At 35.5% G+C, this 23548-nt stretch overlaps 1 protein-coding gene across 1 annotated transcript in view; it reads right to left on the bottom strand.

Moving 5' to 3' along the window:
• Window positions 1–740: 740 nt before the first annotated feature.
• Window positions 741–23548, bottom strand: part of SLC4A10 (solute carrier family 4 member 10) — a 304764-nt gene continuing 281956 nt past the window's right edge. Inside the window, 8 exon segments of the mRNA XM_017855802.1 lie at window positions 741–2820; window positions 9314–9430; window positions 12176–12243; window positions 14647–14780; window positions 16608–16732; window positions 21202–21229; window positions 21232–21322; window positions 22058–22231. Of these exon segments, the coding sequence (XP_017711291.1) occupies window positions 2754–2820; window positions 9314–9430; window positions 12176–12243; window positions 14647–14780; window positions 16608–16732; window positions 21202–21229; window positions 21232–21322; window positions 22058–22231 (804 nt within the window). The 3' untranslated portion in view covers window positions 741–2753.

Below are 23548 nucleotides of genomic sequence, written 5' to 3' on the forward strand. Positions count from 1 at the left end.
AAAAAAAAAAAAAAAAAAAAAAAAAAAAAGAAAACAGAATAAGTCACACTTTTAAAAGTCAAGAATCCTAAAAGATCTAGGAATCATGTTGAAATACAAGTTGCTTTTGGATCATTAGTGGAGAGTTTCTATCAAACTCTGGGTTTAAACTATACCAAGGAGACATTCAGATTATATATTTCTATATTATATTACACAGGAAAAACCTTCCCAATATTGTAGGCTGTGAAACAGGAGCAATTACAAAGTAAACTCAGTAGTCAAGAGAAAAATACCAAGCAGTAGGTTAGATAGAATTCTGAATGCAATTATCTCCACAACACACTGCCAGATGGCTCCAAAAGAATAATGGTCCCATCTGACTTTTGTAAGAAACAGGGAGGAGACAAATTTTAGGAAATGCTTTCCCCATGGAAGTTAAAAACAGAAGTCTAAATAGAGTTCTAATAATGAGGAATACTACTAACGACCTTGGAGGTTTTTCCTAACATAAGAAACAATGTCATCTGCACCCATGTCTGGAAAAATGAGTAGATATATCCTTATATAGTTCTCATAATCTTCTGTTCATAAAGTTCAAATTGTTTACTCTTGAAACATACTCTTAAATTGTTTATATCACCAAGAGTTCTTAGCTTTGGGGGTGTCTAAATTTAAATAGTATATTCAAACAATCAAAATGTTTTACACTGATTTACTAATTAAAACAAAGAAAAAAGACAAGACACTTTGTATCACAATTTAAAATGTGCAAGGAAATTAGTTAGGATAAATATTTATTTCCACATAACATTTCTTAATTGTGAAAAACACAATATCCTAGTCACATTTACACATTACTTAAACTTTTCGCTAAATTACATTCAAGATATTCAGTAATTTTGACCAGGAATCTGAAATTAGAAGTAAATATATAATATTACATTTTTCTTATATTTTATATGATTTCAAAATATTAGGATTAACATAGGTATAGCTTTAAAATTCACACAAGAACAAAATGACTATAAAAATACTCAGAAATACAGAATTTCCTTGGATATGATTGCTTATTCAAATAGGTGATCATGTGAAGATTTAAATTCACTATGATCATCTTCAACAGAACAGTTATTAATATATTAAAACACTAAGAGACTGCTTTGGGGAATCACTGGCTAAATCATAAAACAATGAAAATGTTTACAATGTTGTATCTGTATTATAAAATACACAAAGGCAACACATTTGGAACAGAAAGTTTCTGTATTTTTTCAGCACTTATAAATACGAACTTTATTAACTTAAAATTCTTCTTTCTATAAATTTTAGGCTCATGTTCCATAAAAAGGGGGGCTCCTTAAAGAATTGTGAGGGGAATTTTTAAAAGGTATCAAAATGTAGAACTTAATGGAGGCTTTGTTGATTTTATTTCCTCTCATTAGTTTAATCACAAGAGGAACTTTTCCTTACTTTTCATGTACACTTCCAAGCAGAGTACATAATTAACAGTCTGTAAAAGCCACAGGGCTCTGAATTATTGTAACGGAATATTGGAGTATTATAAAGTTGATGATTACTGCTCACTCTTAGGAAGCAAGAGCATTATGAGATTTAGTTTTATTAACTTCACATTCATTGAAAGTGAAATGAAATACTGTATTTTTAGTAATGTCCAAAACTTCTTAACTTTCTCTCCCCTTATATAAGTTTAGTAAAGATGTATTATTTTATATGGACTGAAATATCTACAGAACCTTCTCAAATAGAATCTGAAATTTTATTTTAAAAGACTGTTTTTCCACAACATGCATTTAATTTAAAAGTGGAAAAAAAACTGCAGAAAAAAATGACAATTGGACACCTGTTGGTCTAACATGAGAACATGATTCAGGACCAGCATTAAGCAGTGCATGACCATTAGCCGCAGAGTAACTGTACAGGAGTGGAATTTCACATACAATGATTCACCATGTGGCATTCCACAAGTATATGTTTATTTGGAAAACATCTGTTGTCAGTGGGAGACAAATGTAGCATATTTCTGATGAAGGTTTATATTGAAAAATCCCACAAAACCATTACAAAGTTTTTCTAAAGCATTTCGTACAAGCCTAGTATTTGATCATTAGTCACAACTTGAATTTTAAGCAAATACTACTTAACTCTGCATTATGTCTGATTCTCCTTAACAAGTTGTAAATAGGTTTCTATATATTTTTTCAAGTGACTTTAAGTTTTAGTTACATATAAATTGTTAAGTATTAAATGTATCATATTAAATCAAGGAAATGCATAAATACAATTATTAAAAAATGCTTTCAAACTAACTTTTTGATTTGGGTCTTTTGAAATAAGTCACTAATACTAAGCTATAAAACTAAAAGAAGTAGGACAACCTTTCAAAATTCTTCTGAATTAAATTATCAGGCATCTTCAGGTCACTAAAGTAGGAAAATACAAACTAGGTAAATATGACTTATCTCTTTAAGGAAGCTATTGCTCTCATAAAACTGACAATCAGAATCCAGTTTACAAATGTCTAAGGTACAGCAAGGAACACACAGATTCTTGCCTTGGCTGTTGTATCTGCTCACAGGGGTGTCTCACTGCTCAGAAGTTTAAACACGGAAATGAAACAAGTATTGCACTACTTACAGTGTGAAGGTGGATTTGGGTTGAGGGACAGAATTTACACTACATGATCAAAGCAGTTTTATTAATAATTGTGACACTCTTCTCATATATATGTAAAAAATAAATTGAAGATCGAGTCATAGACAAGTCTCCCTGTCAACACCTTTCCCTGAGTCAGCTTTCTTCTCTTTTCGGCTTTCAATGCTACAGAAGGAAAAAAAGGAGACATTTATTACTCCAATCCAGCATGGCTACAATGAGGTCTGCTTGCTCAGACTTAAAACCCGTCAACCCCAAAGCACCACAAGAGCCCTTAGGCATTGCTCTCTCATGCTGCGAAGCACAGATAGACAGCAACAATTAAAATCCTCTGCACTCAGTGAGATAGAAACCAAGAACTGCAGAGAAGGGGATATTCAAAAACAGACAATAAACAACAAAAATCAGACATTTTTTAAACAGTTCCAGAAACATGCAAGATTAATACCATGGTCCTCATTTGGGCAAGTGACTCACTGATGATTGTTGGAAATGTCAGCCATGCCCCCAACTTAAGACAGCGCCAACTCTAGTAAATGACACAAACAAGATGTCGCAGGAGGCATTTCTGGGCTCTGCTGCAAATGGCTCCTCTCTTGTGCATGGACTGGATCTTGACCTTTGATGAAGACTGTACCTTGACCAGGTTAGACAGATAGCTCCACTGGCCTGGAGGACAGGTTACCATGCACGCTGCTCTCCAGACACCTGTGCTATCTTTTTACAGACAAACCTTTACTCTGTACATCAGAGGAATGATGCTTCTCAGAAAAACTCATTCATTCTCAGATAAACTCATTCCCAAATGGCTTCTGTTTAATCTCACCCTCTCATTAACTTTACCAAACTTTGAGCAAACTGGTCACGTGACTCTACCATTTTTGTCTATTTGTCTATTTGGTTTTTCCATTGTATAGTTTTCTTACTCTCATGCTGATAGTTTTCATGGAAAATTCAAATAATGTCATTACAGGGATGAAGTTCACACCATGTTCCAGAGAGGGCAGAAATGCTTTCTCCCTGATACTTGCAGCGCACAGCAAAACCCTCCTCATCTGAGGCTTCTATGTGACCCTCCCCACTGCTGACACAAAGGGCAGCCCATAGCCAGCTACTAAGGCCCTGGGTTGGAAGAATCCATACATTTTTACTATTAACTTCGGTCCTTAATATAAATTTATGAAACACTTGATGATGGGCTGCACCCTTGGTTTTATAACTCTTCTCCAAGTAATAAAGTAATAAAACTCCATTTTTCTATTGGGACTCCTGTGCAGCTTTCTAAGTGGTCAATAACTTAGACACATTCTAAGAGTATGTTTTTTAAATTGTTTTTCCTCCAATTCAAGCTAGAAACAGCCCTTCTCAGTTGTCACCACCACCCGGCACCATCAGGTAAGAAGTGCCGGAGCTTCTGCCATCTGTGGCACACTGCCAGCTCTGAGAGCTGGTGTGAGCGCGTGTCTATGGCGCCCGGGTTTGTGCCTGCCACGCTTCTCAGCACATACTACTTACAGGTCAGAGCAAAGCAACTTTTCTCCCTTTTCTTTTCTCCTTCCATGAGAAAAGATGACAGTGTGCACATGATGTGTTGAGAGCCTTAACTCGTATTTTTAACTCCTCTATCTGTATGACTCACTTTCTTCTACTTTAAGTTCCTTTTATATGACAAGTGTCTGCTCTCCTGCTTTCCAAATTAACTTTTCCTTAAGCTCTACCTGCCTTCCAGTCTCTTCTGCCAAACAAAGTCAATGAAAAAGGGGAGCACTGGGCTGGGTGTTGGAAGATCTAGGTTCAGTTTTCAGAAGCTCAGAATGAGCTGCATGACCTTGGACTAGTTTTTTAATCTCTCTGAGACTTGGTTTCTTCATCTATAAAACTGGTTTTGGACTAGATGGCCTCTAGGTTCTCTTGTAGTGTGAATTCCAGAATTCTGAGGCTGGTATTCCCAATTCCAATGAACTCTTATTTTTTTGAAAGATAGAATAACAGATCCTATCTGTAGGAGATTATAGGACAGAAACATACTGGTCTCTATACATGTGCAATTATTGTGTGCACAATACTTTGAAACGTAGGAGGTGTTCCATAACCTTTTGATAAATGAATGTGTTCCAAGTGGCACTATTAGTCACCAAGCCGTAAATAAAAAGATTCATAATATCAATTTGATCCACAGATGTGCTTCCTCCTGATTCCCTGCTTTGGTTGTTTGGTTACAAAACAATAACCTATTAAAAGACTGGGGTTTTTTTTCCCTCTTCATCATAACCATAGTTTTGGTATCAGATTAGATTTCACAAACTATGAAGCAGAAATTTTATAACCAGCTCAAGACCTCTAGGATCTATTGTTCTGAATTACTTGTTACGTTCACTTTTGTGGAGGTCAATCAATTTTAAGCTTTCATTGTAACAGGCATGTATTATGCATCTGTTATCTGTCATCGTAATAAACATACATATCTATTATATGCCAGGAACTCCACAATGACCTAGGAATACAAGATAGATAAGAGTGTCCCTGCCTTTGAGGAGTTAAAATTTAAAATATAAGGAAGTAATATTTTAAGAGAGGGCAAAAAGTGACCCGGTGCTAAGTAAACTGTGAAACTATTACTTTTTAATGTCGCTAAAATAGTGGTTTTTTGTTTGTTTTTGTTTTGTTTGTTTGTTTTTGAGACAGAGTTTTGCTCTGTTGCCCAGGTTGGAGTGCAGTGGCACAATCTTGGCTCACTGTAACCTCTGCCTCACAGATTCAAGTGATTCTCCTGCCTTCACCTCCTGAGTAGGTGGGATTACAGGTGTGCACCACCATACCCAACTAATTTTTGCATTTTTAGTAGAGATGGGGTTTCACCATGTTGGTCAGGCTGGTCTTCAACTCCTGAGCTCAAGTGATCCGCTCGCCTCGGCCTCCCAAAGTGCTGAGATTATAGGTGTGAGCCACCGCGCCCAGCCTAAAGTCGTTTTTATGAATAATATTTCCAAGAAGTCATGAGAGAGCCCAAGCCTAGGCAATCAGAACAAAGAAAGAGAATCTGGGATAGAAAAAGGTGGTGGGGGAGTGCAGGGGTGGGTGTTGGGGGGTAGAGCGGATAGTCCCAGAGACTAGCCGCTGTCACCAAGGCAAAGCTAAGTGCTGCTTTTCCTCACATTGCCAAGGACCTTCTCCAGACACACTGATCTTGGGTATGGGTTTTATCAAATGGATCAGTTGTTAACCTGTTCTGATGCAATGTGGTCGTTAATGAGCCCTATTTTCACCAGCCCATTTAATACGCTGCAGAGGCTCTTGTCACACGTTATGTATGACATCAGGATCAAAATTAGACATCCTTCAGATAAGACAGAATTTGCAGTTAGTTCTTAGATTCTACTGTCAGTTAAACTAGATAAAATATTTTTGACAACAAAAAGTGAATGATATAATTGAGAAAATATAACTTGGATTCAAAATTCCATGAAAACAGGTTTCTAGGCTTCTCTGACACATATTATAGCACAGGATGGAAAATAACTCAGAATGGGGGGTGTCAAAGGTTGCATGGATGCCAGCTCAGGACTCAGGAGATACAGACCCTAGTAACCTGCTCTTTGGGCCTCTTTTTGCCAATGGATACTCTACCAGGTACTAAATTTTCACAGCTCCTGGTCATGATGTTTTAAAGCCTTTAACAGATACCATGAAAAGGAAGTGGCTTTGGGAGCCTTATTAGTATCAGTGGTTTTAGAATTCTGTAAGTCATGGGCCGGGCGCGGTGGCTCAAGCCTGTAATCCCAGCACTTTGGGAGGCCGAGACGGGCGGATCACAAGGTCAGGAGATCGAGACCATCCTGGCTAACATGGTGAAACCCCGTCTCTACTAAAAAATACAAAAAACTAGCCGGGCGAGATGGCGGGTGCCTGTAGTCCCAGCTACTCGGGAGGCTGAGGCAGGAGAATGGCGTAAACCCAGGAGGCGGAGCTTGCAGTGAGCTGAGATCTGGCCACTGCACTCCAGTCTGGACGACAGAGCAAGACTCCGTCTCAAAAAAAAAAAAAAAAAAAAGAATTCTGTAAGTCATATACTTTCTGCCAGAGTTTCTACTGTAATGAGGATAAAAGAGATTAACTACCTACCAAGGATGTTTCTCACATGGAAAACCACAAATGTGATCACATCAAAAGGTAAGGAAAGCTGGATAAACTTTCATTCTACAATAGTTTGAACCTCACATTAGTGAAAATACATTTAAATTGTAAGAGACAAGTAGTTCCATCTAAAGATAAAGGATAGTCTATTGAAAATTGGACCTGCTTTAAAGCACATTATATTGTTCACTAGCGTGAACCCACTGTGGACTTTGAATCCATATAATACAGGAAGAAAAAATTTTACAGGTTTGATTGTTTCAAATTCTCCACATATCAAAGGCATTTTATTTTGAGCTCATAAGCCTGGATTTAACATTTTTTTAAAAAATCAGAGAAATGTCATATTTTTCATGTGACAAGTACACATTGCAATGGGCTTGAGAAACTGTCCTTCTCATAATTCTGATTTTCTTCAAAAGTACTAGCAAAACAGAGAATTACTATGAGAAATATTTATCAGAACTGTAGCAAGGATCTTTGAGAAAGGAAGTTATAGTATGTTTTAGAATAAAATGTTACTTTGTTCTGAGCCAAGCAAAGAAATACATGAAAGTTTTAAAGTCCTATTAAGACAGAAAACACCAACCAAAAGTCTTTGAGAGGGAGCCCATTGAGTTATTTATTAATATAGTATCTTTATTTGTAGTAAATATTAAAGGTGGTTGAGAGAGAGACAGAGAGAGAGAGAGAGAGAGAGAGAACTAATTCCCAGCTTCTGGGATGAAGAGTCTATACACCTGCTGTTTGTCTTGTCTTGTTTATACTGTTTGGTATAGAGATGACACTGAAGCAGCATGCCATTTTGGGGTGACAAAAACCAGCAATAAGAGATATATTCTCCAAGTCTAATGTAGCCTCTTTCTCTTGCCCCTGTTTCCAGTGATGTCTCATGAAGTGAGATACAGCTTGCCAGTTTGGAGCCATGGTGGTACATAATGGAGGCTCTCAGCTTTGTAATTTCTCTCTCTCTTTTTTTTTTCCGATAGAGTCTCTATTGCCCAGGCTGGAGTCAGTGGCACAATCTCAGCTCACTGAAACCTCTGCCTCCTGGGCTCAAGCGATCCTCCTGCCTCAGCCTCCCAAATAGCTGGGATTACAGGCATCCACCACCATGCCTGGCTATTTTTTTTTTTTTTTTGTATTTTTAGTACAGAGGAGATTTCACCATGTTGGCCAAGCTTGTCTTGAACTCCTAACCTCAAGTGATCTGCCCACCTTGACATCCCAAAATGCTGGGATTACAGGCATGAGCCACTGCACCCAGTGAGCTTTTCAATCTCTTAAAGGGACAAATTTAATTTTCCCTATCCATAAATTTGATGCCATTACTAACTATAGTTCTGTGAAACTTTTTGATTATACATGATGCATCTGTATAAATCAAGGAAGGAATAAAGTTTATTCAAGTTTCAGACTAACTTAAAGAGCTAAGTCGTTACAGAAATACCATCAAACTTAGTCTGCTACTGGATCTGAGCCCAACACTCTCCATGCCTTTTGCCTCCCCAAAACTCACACAGAGGACATAGACTGACCAGGTTTCTAGAAGACACCATTTAACATAAGGAAATGCAACCAAGGAATAGGTTTGAGGGAGAGGGTCTTACCTTTGGGGAATCAGCTTCTAGAGTGATTAGGAAGGGGAGCTTATGACAAAAATGTAATATAAAATTAAGTAGAAAAGTTAATTTAAGGTTATGAAAATAAAGGAACTTAATAATTACAGTAAACACTGTCCCAAATCCCTCAATCACTCTCTAACAAAAAGAGATATTAGCAAAACATACGAATTCCTTTTTCTTCAGATCAGCATCTAGACTGGGTGATTTGAACTCTTATTTATAAATCCTGGAAAATTCAGCTGGAAATCCTATGATGACTGTTGATATTTAGGGACACACTCTTCCCCCAGCATGCACTTAAAACTACCATCCACAACTGCAGGAGTTGTTTGTACGTTTACATACAGAGAAGTAAGAAAGGATAGAACTTTCAGGAGTTGAAAGTTTTGGGATAAGAAGTTTAGGGAAGACTTTTCAGGGTGTTGGAATCAGGACTAGGGCTACACTAAATATAAACATGTATGCATATTTATAAAATATAAATATAAAAACACACATAATGCATATCAGTCTAAAAAAGGGAAAATAAAGGAGTGCAAAATGTGGCCAGACATCCAAAGGGGTCCTGGGGGAAGTGAGTGATGAGGGAATAAAATAAAATCATACTGAAAAATAGTAGGCCAAGATGAATGTCCAAAAATGTCATGCATTGTGACTCATTTCTAGCACAGTTCCCGCACCACAGTAATAGCTTTGGAGTAAGTTATTAATTTGAAAGGGAGATGTTGAAAAACATACCAACATTTGAAATAATTACAATTTATACCCACTTTCAGAAATAATTTTCTGGAATATTTTAGATTTAAATTTGATGGAAACCAATATTATTCTTTTGCTTATGGTTTATGTCAAAAAACAACTGGAATTAGTATAAATTCTTATTATTTTAAAATCCAAACCTTTTAGAAGGAAAGCTTGACTCCTTATCTTTTGAGTTATCGGCAGTAATCAGAAGGTTCCTCCACAAGGCAGTCTTTGACATTTCATCAGATATATTGATCACAGATGGATCATCTCTAGACAGGAGTTTCCCCAAATGAAATAATAAGCATTACATAGTAACTTCAGTTTTTCAATGACAGAAACTAAATATAAGAAAATCATATATCTACGAAGAGCATTTTCCCAATTTTAAATTGTGGTAAAATACACACAACATAAAATGTACTACCTTAACTATTTTTAAAAGTACATTTCAGGGTTATTAAATACATTCATAATGTTGTGCAACCATCACCACCGTCCATTTCCAGAATTCTTTTTATCCTATAAAACTGGAACTCCATACCTACTAAACCATAACTCTCCATTTCCTCTTCCTTCCAGTCCCTGGCAACCACCATTCCACTTTCTGTCTCTAGGTTTCTGACTTCTCTAAGTGCCTCATATAAGCAGAATCATACAGTATGTGTCTTTTTGTGACTGACTTATTTCATTTAGTATAATATCCTCAAGGTTCATCCATGTTGTAGCATATGTCAGAATTTCCTCCTTTTTAAACCTGGATAATGTTCCATTGTATGTATATGCCCCAATTTGTTTATTGTACAGTGTTTTGATAATTAAAATGGAGAAGTATTGAATATTTCTCTTAATTATTGAAAACAATCTGTGAAAAATAAAAAAATCTAAAGAAAATATGCTAGTTGTATGGATACCGATTTGGCCTGTGGTATTCTTAATTCATTTCAAATTACAGAGAATGGGTTCCACATGTCCATGGCTTAAACTCTTGCCCCTAACATCATAAAATCCAGATTACTTCCCTCCTTTGCTCAGACCTTGCAGTGGCTCCCAGTCACTCAGAGTCAATGCCAAGTCCTTATAATGGCCTAAAGGCTCTGTCCCCACCTCACTCTGATTTCACCTCCTGCTACTGCACCCCTGCTCATTCCTTTCCAGGACCAATGCAGTAGCCTTCTGACTGTTCAGGAACACAATGGGCATGGTGCTGCCTGGGGGCCTTGTCCTTGCTCTTCCCTCTGCTCATCATGTCCTTTCACATGGAGCAACCCTGCCCCTTCTTTGTTCAAATGCCACCTTTTCATATGACCCTGATTGGTGATAGGTCACAAGAGAGGAACAAATGCAACTTTTAAGAGGAGCAAAACCTTGGGTCTCCCTCTCTTGCCCAATCTGGAAATGTGTTCTTCAGTTCCTCTAAATCCTCCAACTGTTTTGGTCTTCATAGAAAGATAATTTCCTGGTAATTCAAAGCATCAGATTGACTACTTTCTTAAAAAAAGCATCAAGTGGAATAGACATTTTTCATGATATTATGTGAGGAAGAGTCTTCTGAGCAAAAGATTTTTAAAAATACTTGATTGAAGGCAGCTATACAATTTTTTTTTAAAATGCAGCACTACTTAGATTGTTTCATATGCTAATATGCATTGTGAATCTTCAAACTGGAGTGCAGTTTGGAACATTTTTTTCAAATTTATTTAACCACACAGCCCTTTTGAGAGTGGTACCACATTAGACTAGGTTTCTACTGAATACACTTGGAAATATGCTGGTTCAACTAAACAATCAACAGGATTTTAAAATTTAAATGTTGTAAAAAAGAAAAAAGGTAAAACATTTTATACTTGTGCTCCCTCTTAAGTGGGAGATGATTATATATTTTTTTAATTCTAGGGAATATGATTTTAGTCAAACCCTAAAGATCTAGAAAATTCTCTCCTATTTTGGTTTTTAACACTATGACAAATTCCCTTCTCAGGAAAAGTCTCTGCATTTTTATTGGCATAACCTGAAATTATTCATAAAGACTTTGAGACTATAAAATTGGGCACCAATTGATACTTAGAATTGTACAAGAAAGCTATTTAAACTAAACTATATTNTTTTACAATTTAAATGTTGTAAAAAAGAAAAAAGGTAAAACATTTTATACTTGTGCTCCCTCTTAAGTAGGAGATGATTATATATTTTTTTAATTCTAGGGAATATGATTTTAGTCAAACCCTAAAGATCTAGAAAATTCTCTCCTATTTTGGTTTTAACACTATGACAAATTCCCTTCTCAGGAAAAGTCTCTGCATTTTATTGGCATAACCTGAAATTATTCATAAAGACTTTGAGACTATAAAATTGGGCACCAATTGATACTTAGAATTGTACAAGAAAGCTATTTAAACTAAACTATATTGAGAGGGAGACAGAGAAGAGAGAGAGAGGGGAGAATTTTGGGCCAAATGTTTGCAAATGTTTTCTTTATAACTTCAGTAGTTTGCTTTCTTTTGCTATGTCTTTGTACATAAAGATTAGCAAATTTTGGAGAATTGCATAAATATTTCCTAAAATGACTGATATGACTGAATCACTTAACTTAAGAAATAGATTATCTTTTTGGAAATTCCTTTTTTTAGGGGCAAATTCCCAGAGTTAAAACATTTAATTGTGATCAACTTAGTGAATACCTAGGTCATTTATACCAAAAATGACCCTTGATCTATCTTCTGGTACTACTTTCTGAGAATATGAAAGGGATCTTCCATACACATTATAAAACAGGAGAAGGAAAGACTTCAGACAACAGCTTCCTGCCTCACTTCACGTAATGCAATTTGATTATAGTCACACAGCTATTATTGGCAAAACTTAGTAGTAGGACCCAGGTTATCTAACTCTTAGTTCTTTCTACTCTAATACAAATTCAAGAAACCTCTCTGAGGATCTACACAGTATGAAATTCTTAAATAAAGTATATAACAACGTATTACTTAAATTGATGTGTTTTTAAATTTATGTCTTACCTATAGTGTCCTTCCAATGGGAGTTGTACTGTGCCCTCATCTTCCATAGCTAGCATACTTTGTTCTTCCTGAAAAGACAAATGTAAAGTATATAAAGTGAACCTGATGAGTCTCCATTTTACATTAAAGAAGAAACACAGATTAATGTTTCATTATCTCATTAACCTCAAGACCTTCCACTCTGTTTGCATTTATTAATGTTAGCATAGGTCCTTTCAATAAAGCATCAGCTACCAAGAACATAAGTAATTAATGAGAGTCTCATAACACAAAGTAATTTAAATGCTAACAACAATCTCCTTCATGTCACTCAATAAAAAACATGTTAATTTCTAAGCATATTTAAAAAAAATTAATCTTCATAAGAAAAATGTATGGGTGATATAATCAGTTTTATTGTTATAAAGGTGAAATCATATTCCTGGAATGTTCTATGAGGAGGAGATGAGAAATATACTCAGAACAGTGGTTCTCAAACTTCAGTTTACATCGGAATTCCCTGGTGGGCTTGTTAGCAATATTCCCCAGAAGATCTGACTCCGTAAGCCTGGAGTATAGAGGGCATAAGAAGTTCTAGTTCTAACAAGTTTCCAGGTGATGTTGATTATGCTGGTCTGGTGACCATATTTAAAGAACCACTACTCTCGAGAGTTGGAAAGAGACAGTAAAAGATACTAATATCTTCCTGTATGGATCAAAACACAGATGTGTCCTGAGAGAGGAGGAAATGGAAGGTTTGACTCCATTTGGATGTGTTTTGGGCTTTTGTTTTACACTTCAACTTTATTCTTATAATGACAATATTCCATCTTTCCTCAAAGGGTGGAAATGATTTTTATATTCATACATGCATTTCTTCATACATAGCATTTTAAAACTAAATCTTTGGGATGAAGACAATCTTATGGCTACCATACCGAAAAATTCTGGTTTCGTTTTCAAATAATGTTATCATCAAAATTTTTCCATGAACCAAAAAAAGACAGTTATTTATAGATTGTAGCTTTTATTTAATACATTTATTTAAAATGGGTCAGTTCAAATAATTACTTCAGGCCATTTAAAAAGTTAGAACTACTGGTTCTAACTCCAGAAATGGAATTTTAAGATCTATAAACATAAAAAACGAGTTGACCCACTGCCCAAATGGAAACTGATGAAAGAAAATAGGGATGACCCCAAAGGCTCATTTCCTCTTTCAGTAGCTTAGCAGAGCTAAGCCGGCCTGAACCAGCTTCCGGAGACACCTTGATCTTTGGCTGATTTTATTATTCCCGGCATGCAAGACTTTTCCTAGTGTCCTTGGTAACCAGACCTTGACCCCCTCTCGGATATCCCATAGTCTGAATATTCCATGCCATATTTCTTGTTATCTAAAGAAACAAGTGTTTTCTAGTGCCTCTTCAGCTAACCTATGAACATACAATGCAATGTGGGAGCAGATCTCATTTCTCTCTTGGAGTACTCTCCCATGCTGGTCAAGGAAAGCCCCTCTCTCCTGGGACTTTGGCTGTGGTGCATACAGAATCTCTATGCCCGCTCTATGCTTCGGGATAATGGAGATGCCAGAGACTGCATGAGCTCTGCTACTTCCATGCTTAGAAGCTTTCCCCAGAAACCCTGTGTTGTATTTGTTCTCTGTGAAGCTAATGGCATGTGCATTACCCTTTTGCATTCTGGTAACTAATTTTATTTTCTCTCTTTGGTGTTCTTAAAGGAGAAAGTTTTCTTTTAGGGCCTATCAAATGTATTCTACTTGTATATTGTGCCTATTCTCCTTGTCATTTGGCCACACTATCAGAACTAAGTCAAGGTGAATGGAGATTACCATTGGTTTGAAATCATCCATTCAGGCATTTTAGCAGAGCTGATCTGCAGCCTAGATTGAGGCTTGCCTTACAACTGAGTTAGTCATAATATATGAAATATATTACATACATAATATATCTTGTAGGCACATCCTGGCAGTCATGGGCAGAGCATATGCATCATTTCAGGTAGAAAAGGTTCCTTTTTCTATAGCAAAGGTTATCTTAAGGTACATGGAGGGACATAAAAAGTAGACACTCAGTGATACCAAAGGCTATATAAGCAAAGACAAGATGCAATTCTTTCCTTGGTTGCCCACTGAAAGGTGAAGCCTGGTATATGGTATCATTTCTGGCTAATCAAGAGTAAAATGTCAAGAAGCAAGGTAGAATGGTTTAAGAAAGAGTAAAATGCAAAAAAAAGCTGAAGAGAAGAACAGTGCCGTTGGTGCTTAGGTTACCTGGCAGCAGAAAACGAATGTTCAAGATTCAATCTAACAGCAAAAAATTGGACCAAAGCTTTGGGAACAATTTTGGTTTTTCTTCAGATGATTTTCCACTTTTCTCTCAAATTGCTTTCAATAATTATTTTGCACTCTGTGGCTTGTTAGCATGTGTGGGCTTTATACTAGTCATAATTCTATCCAAACAAAAACTCATCACCTCTAAAGATAGCTTTTCCAAGCCATGCTTATCTGAAGAGAAGGGTGGCAGAGCAGCCGCTGCCTTCAGTGCCAGAAGGAAGCTGGGTGGGCCCCGGAGCGCGGGGATGGAGGGCCGGCTGCATCCCGGCAGCACTGTGAGAAAGCCAAAAATTGAGGCTTTCTGAGGAGGAGCAGTCAAATCAGGCAGTAGCCGTCACGACAGCCACAACCTAGGTTATCTCAATCAGATCAGAAAAGAAAGAGACAGTGAGAGCACAAAGCTAACTGAGTAGTTGCCAGCTTAAAAGTCAGAAAAGTACCTTAAAACAAGTTCCATTCAGCTCTTAATTGTTCTCTGTGAAGCTACAACATGGGGAAGATGTTAAGGGGATGATGATGAAAGTTTACCCAAGAACCTTTGAGAGAGTTCACCAATTTAACTAGGGGGGTGTTTATGCTATGATTTAAATGTCACCTTTTAATTAAGATAGCCAAAGCAGTTTTCAGATATAAAATAAGTGAAGGACAATTAATGCTACGTCCAGTACAAGGCAAGAAAACTGAGGCTTAGAAAAACAAGTCTACTCCAGAACACTCAAATATTTATTAAGCATGTATTATGTGCTATGCACATAGTCAGCAAGAAGAATAATCCAGGGGCTATTAATTGATCCATTCAAGGGCAGGTAGTCTGTTAGGTACTGGGTGTATAACAATGAAAAGAAAGCTATAAACTCGACTCTCAGAAAATTTAAGGGATCATTATGAAAAGTACCAAAGTCAAGGTTGTAGCAAGGAAGAAACCCTAGGTGGGAGGAAACAATGTAGGCCAACCCTAAAAGTGAGGAATAAATAAGATGTGTTTGCATGACAGTGAACAACGAGCCTGGTTGGAGCTAAAAGTCTGTGCTGAGTAGAGGCGGAAGAGATAAACTGAAGTCAAATCCTGGTGTGGTTTGCTAATAGGGTGTTACATATCGAATTACATCATGAATTTGAATTGTATTTAGTGATAACATTAAAATTATGATTCATATATCATGATACTTAACAAATAACAAAGATAGTTACCCTTTAATTACCTTTAGTGAAATAGGTTACATTTACAGCTACATCCATTTTCAGACACAGTGTGTATCTATGTAGGAGCCCTCAAATATCTTAAAGTACAAACAACGGCAGCAGAGACCAATATTCACAAGTATGCTTAGAGTGTTAGAGAGGGAAAATATTCAGCAATTTTAGAATTCACATCATAAGAAATGGAAGATTCTTCAGAAGTTAAGCTCAACCCTTTTATTTTGCCCAAGAGTAAAACAAAGTCTACAGAACATAGAAGTGTCAAACCATTTTCTTCCTCAACTACTAATAGAATAAACAATGCTGCAAACATTACATAAACATATAATCTTTGAAAACCTCAAGTATTATTTTTATAATAGGTATTACTTATGATTTCCAACGGATAGAAGAGCCAATACATAAGACTAACAATGAAAGTGGAAAAGGAAAAATGGAGGGTCCATATAGAGTTCATATCAATACATAAATGTGACATATGTTTTTCATCAGAATATTTGATTCTGTGTTTCTAAGTAATTATGTAAATTACTGTTAAGTAAAAAATTCTGATAGAGTATTCTTGTATTTAGAAGATTATATTTGATTCTGTGGTTTTAGGAAAGGACTTATCTCAAACTTTAGCACCAGAATCACCTGGAGGTCTTATTAACAGAGATGGCTGGCCCCATCCCCAGAGTTTTGATTCAATAGATCTGAAGTAATGCCCAAGAATTTGCATTCTAGGTTGCCAGGTGTTGGCTGATGTGGCAGTGGTTCTGGAACCATACTTTGGGCAACCACTGCTTATGGAAGAAGAATATGCTTGCCCCACCCTAAGATTCAATTAGAAATGGTATTTCTCTGTGTAATAATTTGGCCATGCTTTCCAAATCCATAACCAATTCTGATCTATCTTACCAGTAAGACATCCTCTGTAATTTGTTTGGCTGCATTTGTTTTTGATTGCTTTTATGTTTTCTTGGCCTTTTTCATGATCCTGCATTGGGATCACAGGTTCCCATTTGCCCTCTTCTTGTTTTCCCCTATAGTTTATGTTAGAGTGAACCCCCGGTAAATCAAGAAGTATCACTATCATGATCACTTCCACAGAGTAGAATTTCTAGGATTTATCCAACACTAACTCCCTTTCCTCCTACCCAGGAGCAAACATTCTGCTGGGATTTTCTGCCTTTAACAGTAAGTAGCCTTTTGTCAAATGTGTACAATGGCCTAGAGAATATTTAAGTAGGAAGGAAGGCATGTTGGTACTCTGAGCACATTTGGACATCCAGAATTTGATTCTGCAGTCTTCCCTTTACACAGAGCAATGTGCAAAATGTCAGGGTTCCAATATTCATTTCTACCCTGATTATAATCCTTTCTTTCTAAAAACTGAAGCATATGCATATGCATATGCATGAAGTACATGAAAATTTGGAACAGAAGCTCTGCGACCTTGGACTGGCCTGTGTAGCTATTTATTCTGCTTAACTCATTATTGAATTTTAAGGTCAAATGAATGTTTTCTCAGTGCCATAAGACCAGAAATGGGCTACTGATAGGAAAATCCTGGAGGCTAAAGGTACAAGCTTGTATCTATCATCAAAAGGACAAGAGGTGAGCCTACTTTAAATTCAAGTCTCAGGGAGCTGAGACATTTCTGCTATTTACCATCTTGCCAGTTCATGATCAAAGTTACTCAATTAATTTGAGCAATTGCAGAAATGCAACATTTCTGGAGAACTTGTCCATTTACCACCTTAACACACAATCTCCTAGAAGACTGGGCCTTAGTATAAGATGCCACGGTAAGATCACATCCTTCCACCGAGTCTGTAAGCCTCAAGAAAATAGAATACCAAGATCTGGGCAAACAAGTAGAAAATCAACCAGGAACTGAACTTTTAGTATAGTTCTTCCTAAATCTTCCTACTGTCTTTACTGACCATACTCTTTGAATACTAATTCTAAGCTAGAAAGTGAAACTCTTTAAACTTCCTGTTTTCTCTCCTGTTCGATGAAGAATTAGCTGTCTTTGCACTAGACAGAGCTGTATTTTATTGTTCAATTATAGATTATTTTTTGACTGTATTATTGGTTTTCTTGTTTCTTTCCATGTACTGAGGATCACATGAAAGTATCATCATATTAATCCATTTGAGATTTTAAAGATCTATAAACCTGCCTAGTTAATGTACTACGAGGCTTTTCCCTCTAACTTGGATATGAAGGATTTAGCAGTAAAATTGCCCAGTAAATCTTTAATCTATTTTTGTGTCTTTTCAGAAAGCATGAGTTCTAGGAAATTTAGTAATATTTAGTTACTTCCAAAATCTTTATCTTCATAATCAGAGAACAGTAAATGCCCATTAAAGTGCAGTGGGTATATAATATAAAAACATTAGACACTGATTACATATGTTCTCTGCCCTATGAGATTCATAAATTCCAAAATGGGCGTATGGCACACACACATATAAGTACCATATATGCATAGCTATGTGAGTGGTTCTGGGAAGTGGGAATGGCAAATTCTAATAAATTCACAATTATTATTAAGCTTGTTCTCTCCTATTTCACAGAAGAATAAAAGGAGAATCTGAAATTTTCTTTGAATTACAATCAGAAAAATATTAAACATTACATAATAGATTACATATCATTTTTCATTTTGTGAACTTCTAAAAGGCAAGAATGTTTTACGGTATGAGTATGATCTAAGGAGAATACTGTGAAAGAGGTGATTATATGTCTGGGGCTCTGTTCTTTTTTTTTCCAGAAGCAATAAAACAGTTAACAAAAAAAGGCAGAAAATGAAGCAAAATTACATATATAAGTTACTGCTTGAGTATAATTAATAGTATAGTAAGTGCTCACATAAAGTTGTTGAAAGCTTCTTGGAGACTGTGACATTAAGTAAAGTAAAGAACAAATAAAATCAATTTTACTACAGGCTAATTGATATAAACAAGAGTTAAATTCCTATGGCAATTTCTGGTGACATAAACATCACCAAACTTCTAACTAAAGACCCAAAATGTTTTTAATATTAAACATTGAAATAAATGTGAGCTATACAAACATGTAAGAAAAATTAATAAAGCACGTAAGATATCGAATTAACAAATTTCTGGTGAGTCAGTGAATGACTGAGGTCATAGTGGGGATGGATCAAATCAAGGAATAAATCTTTGCAAAGTGAAAATTGTAAGGAGCACAACCTACCGCCAAGCACCTCAAAAACAATAGCAAATATGGCTGTGTTCACTGAGCATTTTCATACCAAATTGTTTTTGTACATTTGTGTGATTATCGTATACTTGATGAATTTTTATTTTACAGTCATTTATATTCATTTATTCATTCCTTTTCCAACTCACTTATTCCAGTTCAAGGTCGAGAGTGGCTGGAGCCTATCTTGGCAGCTCAGGGTACAAGATGAGAACTAAGACTGGCCAAGACGTTATTCCCTTGCAGCACACACTCACACACACACCCACATTCACTCACACTGAGCCAATGTAGGAACGCCAATGAACCTAATGGGCACATTTTGGGATGTGGGAGGAAACTGAAGTGTCCAGAGAAAACCCACACAGATATGAGGAGAATGTGCAAACTCTATACAGACAGTGCCCCTGGCCAGGGATTTTTTTTTTTTTTCATCAACATTATTAACAATGCTGTATTATTCAAGGGTCTGCTGTTCTGACATTATCAAAAAGACAGGAAGGGAAGCCCATAGCCAAGAGCTTTTTCATCAAAATTAAATTAATTTAAACCTTGTTGGGTGTTGTGTTTGATGTCAATAATTTTATTTACATCATATACAGATAATTTAAGGTTTTAGTATTTCTGTGTTCTAGTGTCCATTTTATTTAAATTTAACTTGTGCCCAATTATACTATATTTTTCTTGAAGAGTATCTGAGGATGAAAGCAAACATTTACTAAAGCCCTAAAAAGAAATAGAGACTATCAAAATGTCCTAGTCAAAGTTGTTTTTTGTTGAGACGGAGTCTCGCTCTGTCACCAGGCTTACTTCTGCCTCCAGTTCAAGTGATTCTCCTGCCTCAGCCTCCTGAGTAGCTAAGACTACAGGTGTGCACCACCATGCCCAGCTAATTTTCGTATTTTTAGTGGACATGGGGTTTCACCATGTTGGGTCTTATCTCCTGAGCTCGTGATCTGCCTGCCTCAGCCTCCCAAACTGCTGGCATTACAGGCATGAGCCACTGTGCCTGACTCAAAGTATTATTTTCTTAAAAAGCACTAATATTTAAATAAGAATATATCAAATAGAACAAAAGTAATAACAATTGTATAATATGATCCTTAGTGTTAACATTAATATTACTAGAAGTATGATTCTAAGTATTGCCGTCTACAATATTTGGAAAAATTGAAATATTCTTACAGAATTAAGACACATCATGATGATGATGAATCTCTATCTGTGGGAATCCATTGTCAGTGATAGAACACCATGTAGAGTAAGGGAATTACCAATCACACATTATGTAGCCATACTGGTAGAAATTTCTGAGAAAAAAACCTCATTTGATTTATAGCCTGATCTGACCTCACTAAATGACTAAGACCTCCGAAACATCTGCAAATGAATTCCCCAAAGGAAATAGGAGATATATCTATGGTTTGAGAAAATAGAAAGTTGATACATTTACTGACTACTTATAGAGAAAAATAGCGTAATTCTCATCGAATATTTTATTTCAATTTCATTTCTATTTACGTGAAAATTTTGTTGTTTTATATTGTATGGGCTCTTATTTTCCCCTCATTTACACTCTTTGTAATTTTTATATACTTAAAAAAATGTTGATTAAGTAGCTTTCAAAATAGACTCAGGCTTAGATATAAACTTTAAATATGCCATGAAACTTAAAATACATGTTATACTATATAAAACAGAATAAAATAAATAAGTAGCCTATAAAAATAATTAAATTCCAGAAGTTTCTCCAACATCTACTCAATCTTAAATCACTTCGAAAGCAAATCAGATCAACATTTTTCCTAGTAAACATTTCACGTATTTCAAGAATAAATAATTCTTCATTAGAATATTTTGATTAAAACTCTGTTCTCTAGGAAAATGCCAACAGTAATAATGTCTCTTCTTTTTATTCTCACATATGTAACAACAAAACAATGACTGCATGATCATAATTTGGAAATAGTTAAGTATCAGCAAGTTTCCGCCATCCATGGGGAAGGAATCAGAAAAATGAGCCTTACAATTTGGAGGGTTAGTACAAGGTATTTCTGTATTTCATTAGGATTTGGTTTCCTCCTGTAAGATCTTCGTTCTCTCTCTGTTCACATCTTTATGATTTTAAACATTAAACTTCCAAACTAGTCTACTTGTGGTTATTAGTGATCACTGTCTAAAGACACAACTGTATAAAGATAAAAACAATAATTTAGTTTTGCAAAGAAATATTACTATGTTCCTTTTTTCTTTCTTTACAAAACATTGATTTTGCTCTTACTTCTTTTCAGCATCTTCCAGTTTCTTTTCTTACTCTCGGGCATTAAATCATCCAACCAGCTGAGTTCCCGCTTCGTGAACAACAAGTCCATCAACTTTCTTACAAATACCAGGGCTAACACCTGAAGTAAATAATAAACTAGTTTAAAGTGGAAAAAAAATTAAAGCGAGAGGTGTAGATTTGCCTGTATGGTTTCTGGTAGAAACAACTTCTATTAGGCCTGAGATTAAAGTAAAAATTAAAGATATATATGTGTAAAACATCTAGTCTTCTGCTTCCTTCATTTTCTTTTCTTACTACATCCCCAAAATAATGACTATGATTTTACCCAATATGAGAGTCAATTAAATAAGCTATTTAAAATATACATATAAAATGAATTTGACTGTTTCCTTAAATACATGTAGTTAATAGTTTATACTATATTAAATTAACACTAGAACATTCTTATCTATATTAATAATTACAAAATTATTTAGTCATTCAAATTCACTATAGTTTTTGAAGTATTTGAAACTTGCCTGAAACATTTAATACAATGCTATTTTAAAATCCTCCTAATTTTCACATTTGCTAGTGTCTTTAATGTTAAATTTTGGAATGATGCATTTTTCCATCCAGCTTCAATTAATTCAGACAACCACAAACATTCAGGGTGATAGAGACAAAAATAGGAATCACTGAAATTCATAGGCATTCTCAAACCCTATCTTAGTCAATACTTTTAGTGCCAAAAGTTATATTTTCCAATAATTGTTCAAAATGACTCTGTTGTTCCAGTTTCAGTTCATGTGTTTGTTTCCAAAGAGACCAGCAAATCAGAGAAAGAGAAAAAGAGTTGACAGAAGTTTCATACCATCATGGGAAAGACAATAGCAGCTCTTGAAACTTTTATTATCCACAAAAGGCCAAGGCAACTCATCTGAATAATCGTGAAGAGATGCACTTTTCGAAGCGGTACATGCCTTAGGTATATAAAATCTGGTTGATGTTTTGCAGGCATCCAGAAGAGCTTTATCCTATCAAAGAACTAAAAGATTAAACAGATTAAATTGTTTTTAGGTGTAAGACAACAATAAAAGTAGGACAAGTTGATGTTTAATATGGTCCAAAATTTTAGGTTAAATGACATACCTGGATAACACTAAGTTGATACCTGGGCATCAGGACAATGGGATTGTTATGCTTACCCTCTGAAACACTACAATTTCAGTTTAATAATAGCCCACATTTTCTTGAATATGGAGATGGGTTACAATTAGAAGAGTTTAAAAATAGAAAGCCAATGTTAAATATTGCTACCTTGAAGAGTGGAGCCCTGTGAAGCAAAACATAACTACCATCTTCTTTTTCCTTGTCACATCACAAACTCTTCCTTTATTTGCCCCTCAATATGGGGATTCCTGGACTTGCATTCTCTGTCTTCTTTTCTCCTGGAATAGTTCATCCATACCCATGGCTTTGACCTTCACATACTTGCTAATGATTCACAGACCTACATCTCTGCCTTAGCCCTCTCTTGGGTTCTAAACCCTTATCCAGCTGCTAAGTACGGTATTTTAACCTCCTTATTTTGACTCTGCTGTTTTGACTTTGCCTGTTTAATCCCCAACAAAAGTTTAGATGCTGTCCTTATGAACACAAACATCTTAACCATAAAATTTAACCTAAATAAATTTTGTTAATAAAGTATGTTCCACAGCAAATTTTGTTAACTCTATTTAATTTCTTGATTAACTTTATATGCAGCACTGTCATTTGCATATTTTCAGTTGTATTTTATTAAAATAACTTTCATCTCAATGTTATTTCTGTTTCAATCTTGTCATAAAGATAGTACATAGTATTACATAAAACTATTGTTATTATGTTACAGCTTTGACTTTGAGGGCTTTTTTTAAATCAAGCAAACCAATTTTTCTCAATTTGAATTTTATAAATTAAATGCACACAGGAAGCTTAAATCTTTAATCACATTTTATTTACTAACAAATCATACTACATGATAGTTTTATTTTATGTAGATTGTTTGGTTTATTGTTCTTCGGCCAAGTTTTGCAGTTTTCAGTGTTTCCAATTAGAGGCGATTATTTAGAAAATAATGGTTTCAATCACTGTCAGTCACTGTTTTATTTCATGCCATCTCTACACTAACATCCATTACGTATTTTCAAAAAGTAATATTAGATATTTTTAACTAATTTATTTTAAAAACTATAGGCAATTCTCATCAAATATGTCAAATTAATATGCAAAGGAACAGTTGTCCATTGAGTCAAAATGTTAGAGTCAAAACACCCTGTTTCACCAGGACCTGCTTGTATATATAGTAAGAATCTCAAACTCA

This window comes from Rhinopithecus bieti, unplaced genomic scaffold (genome assembly GCF_001698545.2).
Source record: "Rhinopithecus bieti isolate Rb0 unplaced genomic scaffold, ASM169854v2 scaffold_40377, whole genome shotgun sequence".
Lineage (NCBI taxonomy): Eukaryota > Metazoa > Chordata > Mammalia > Primates > Cercopithecidae > Rhinopithecus > Rhinopithecus bieti.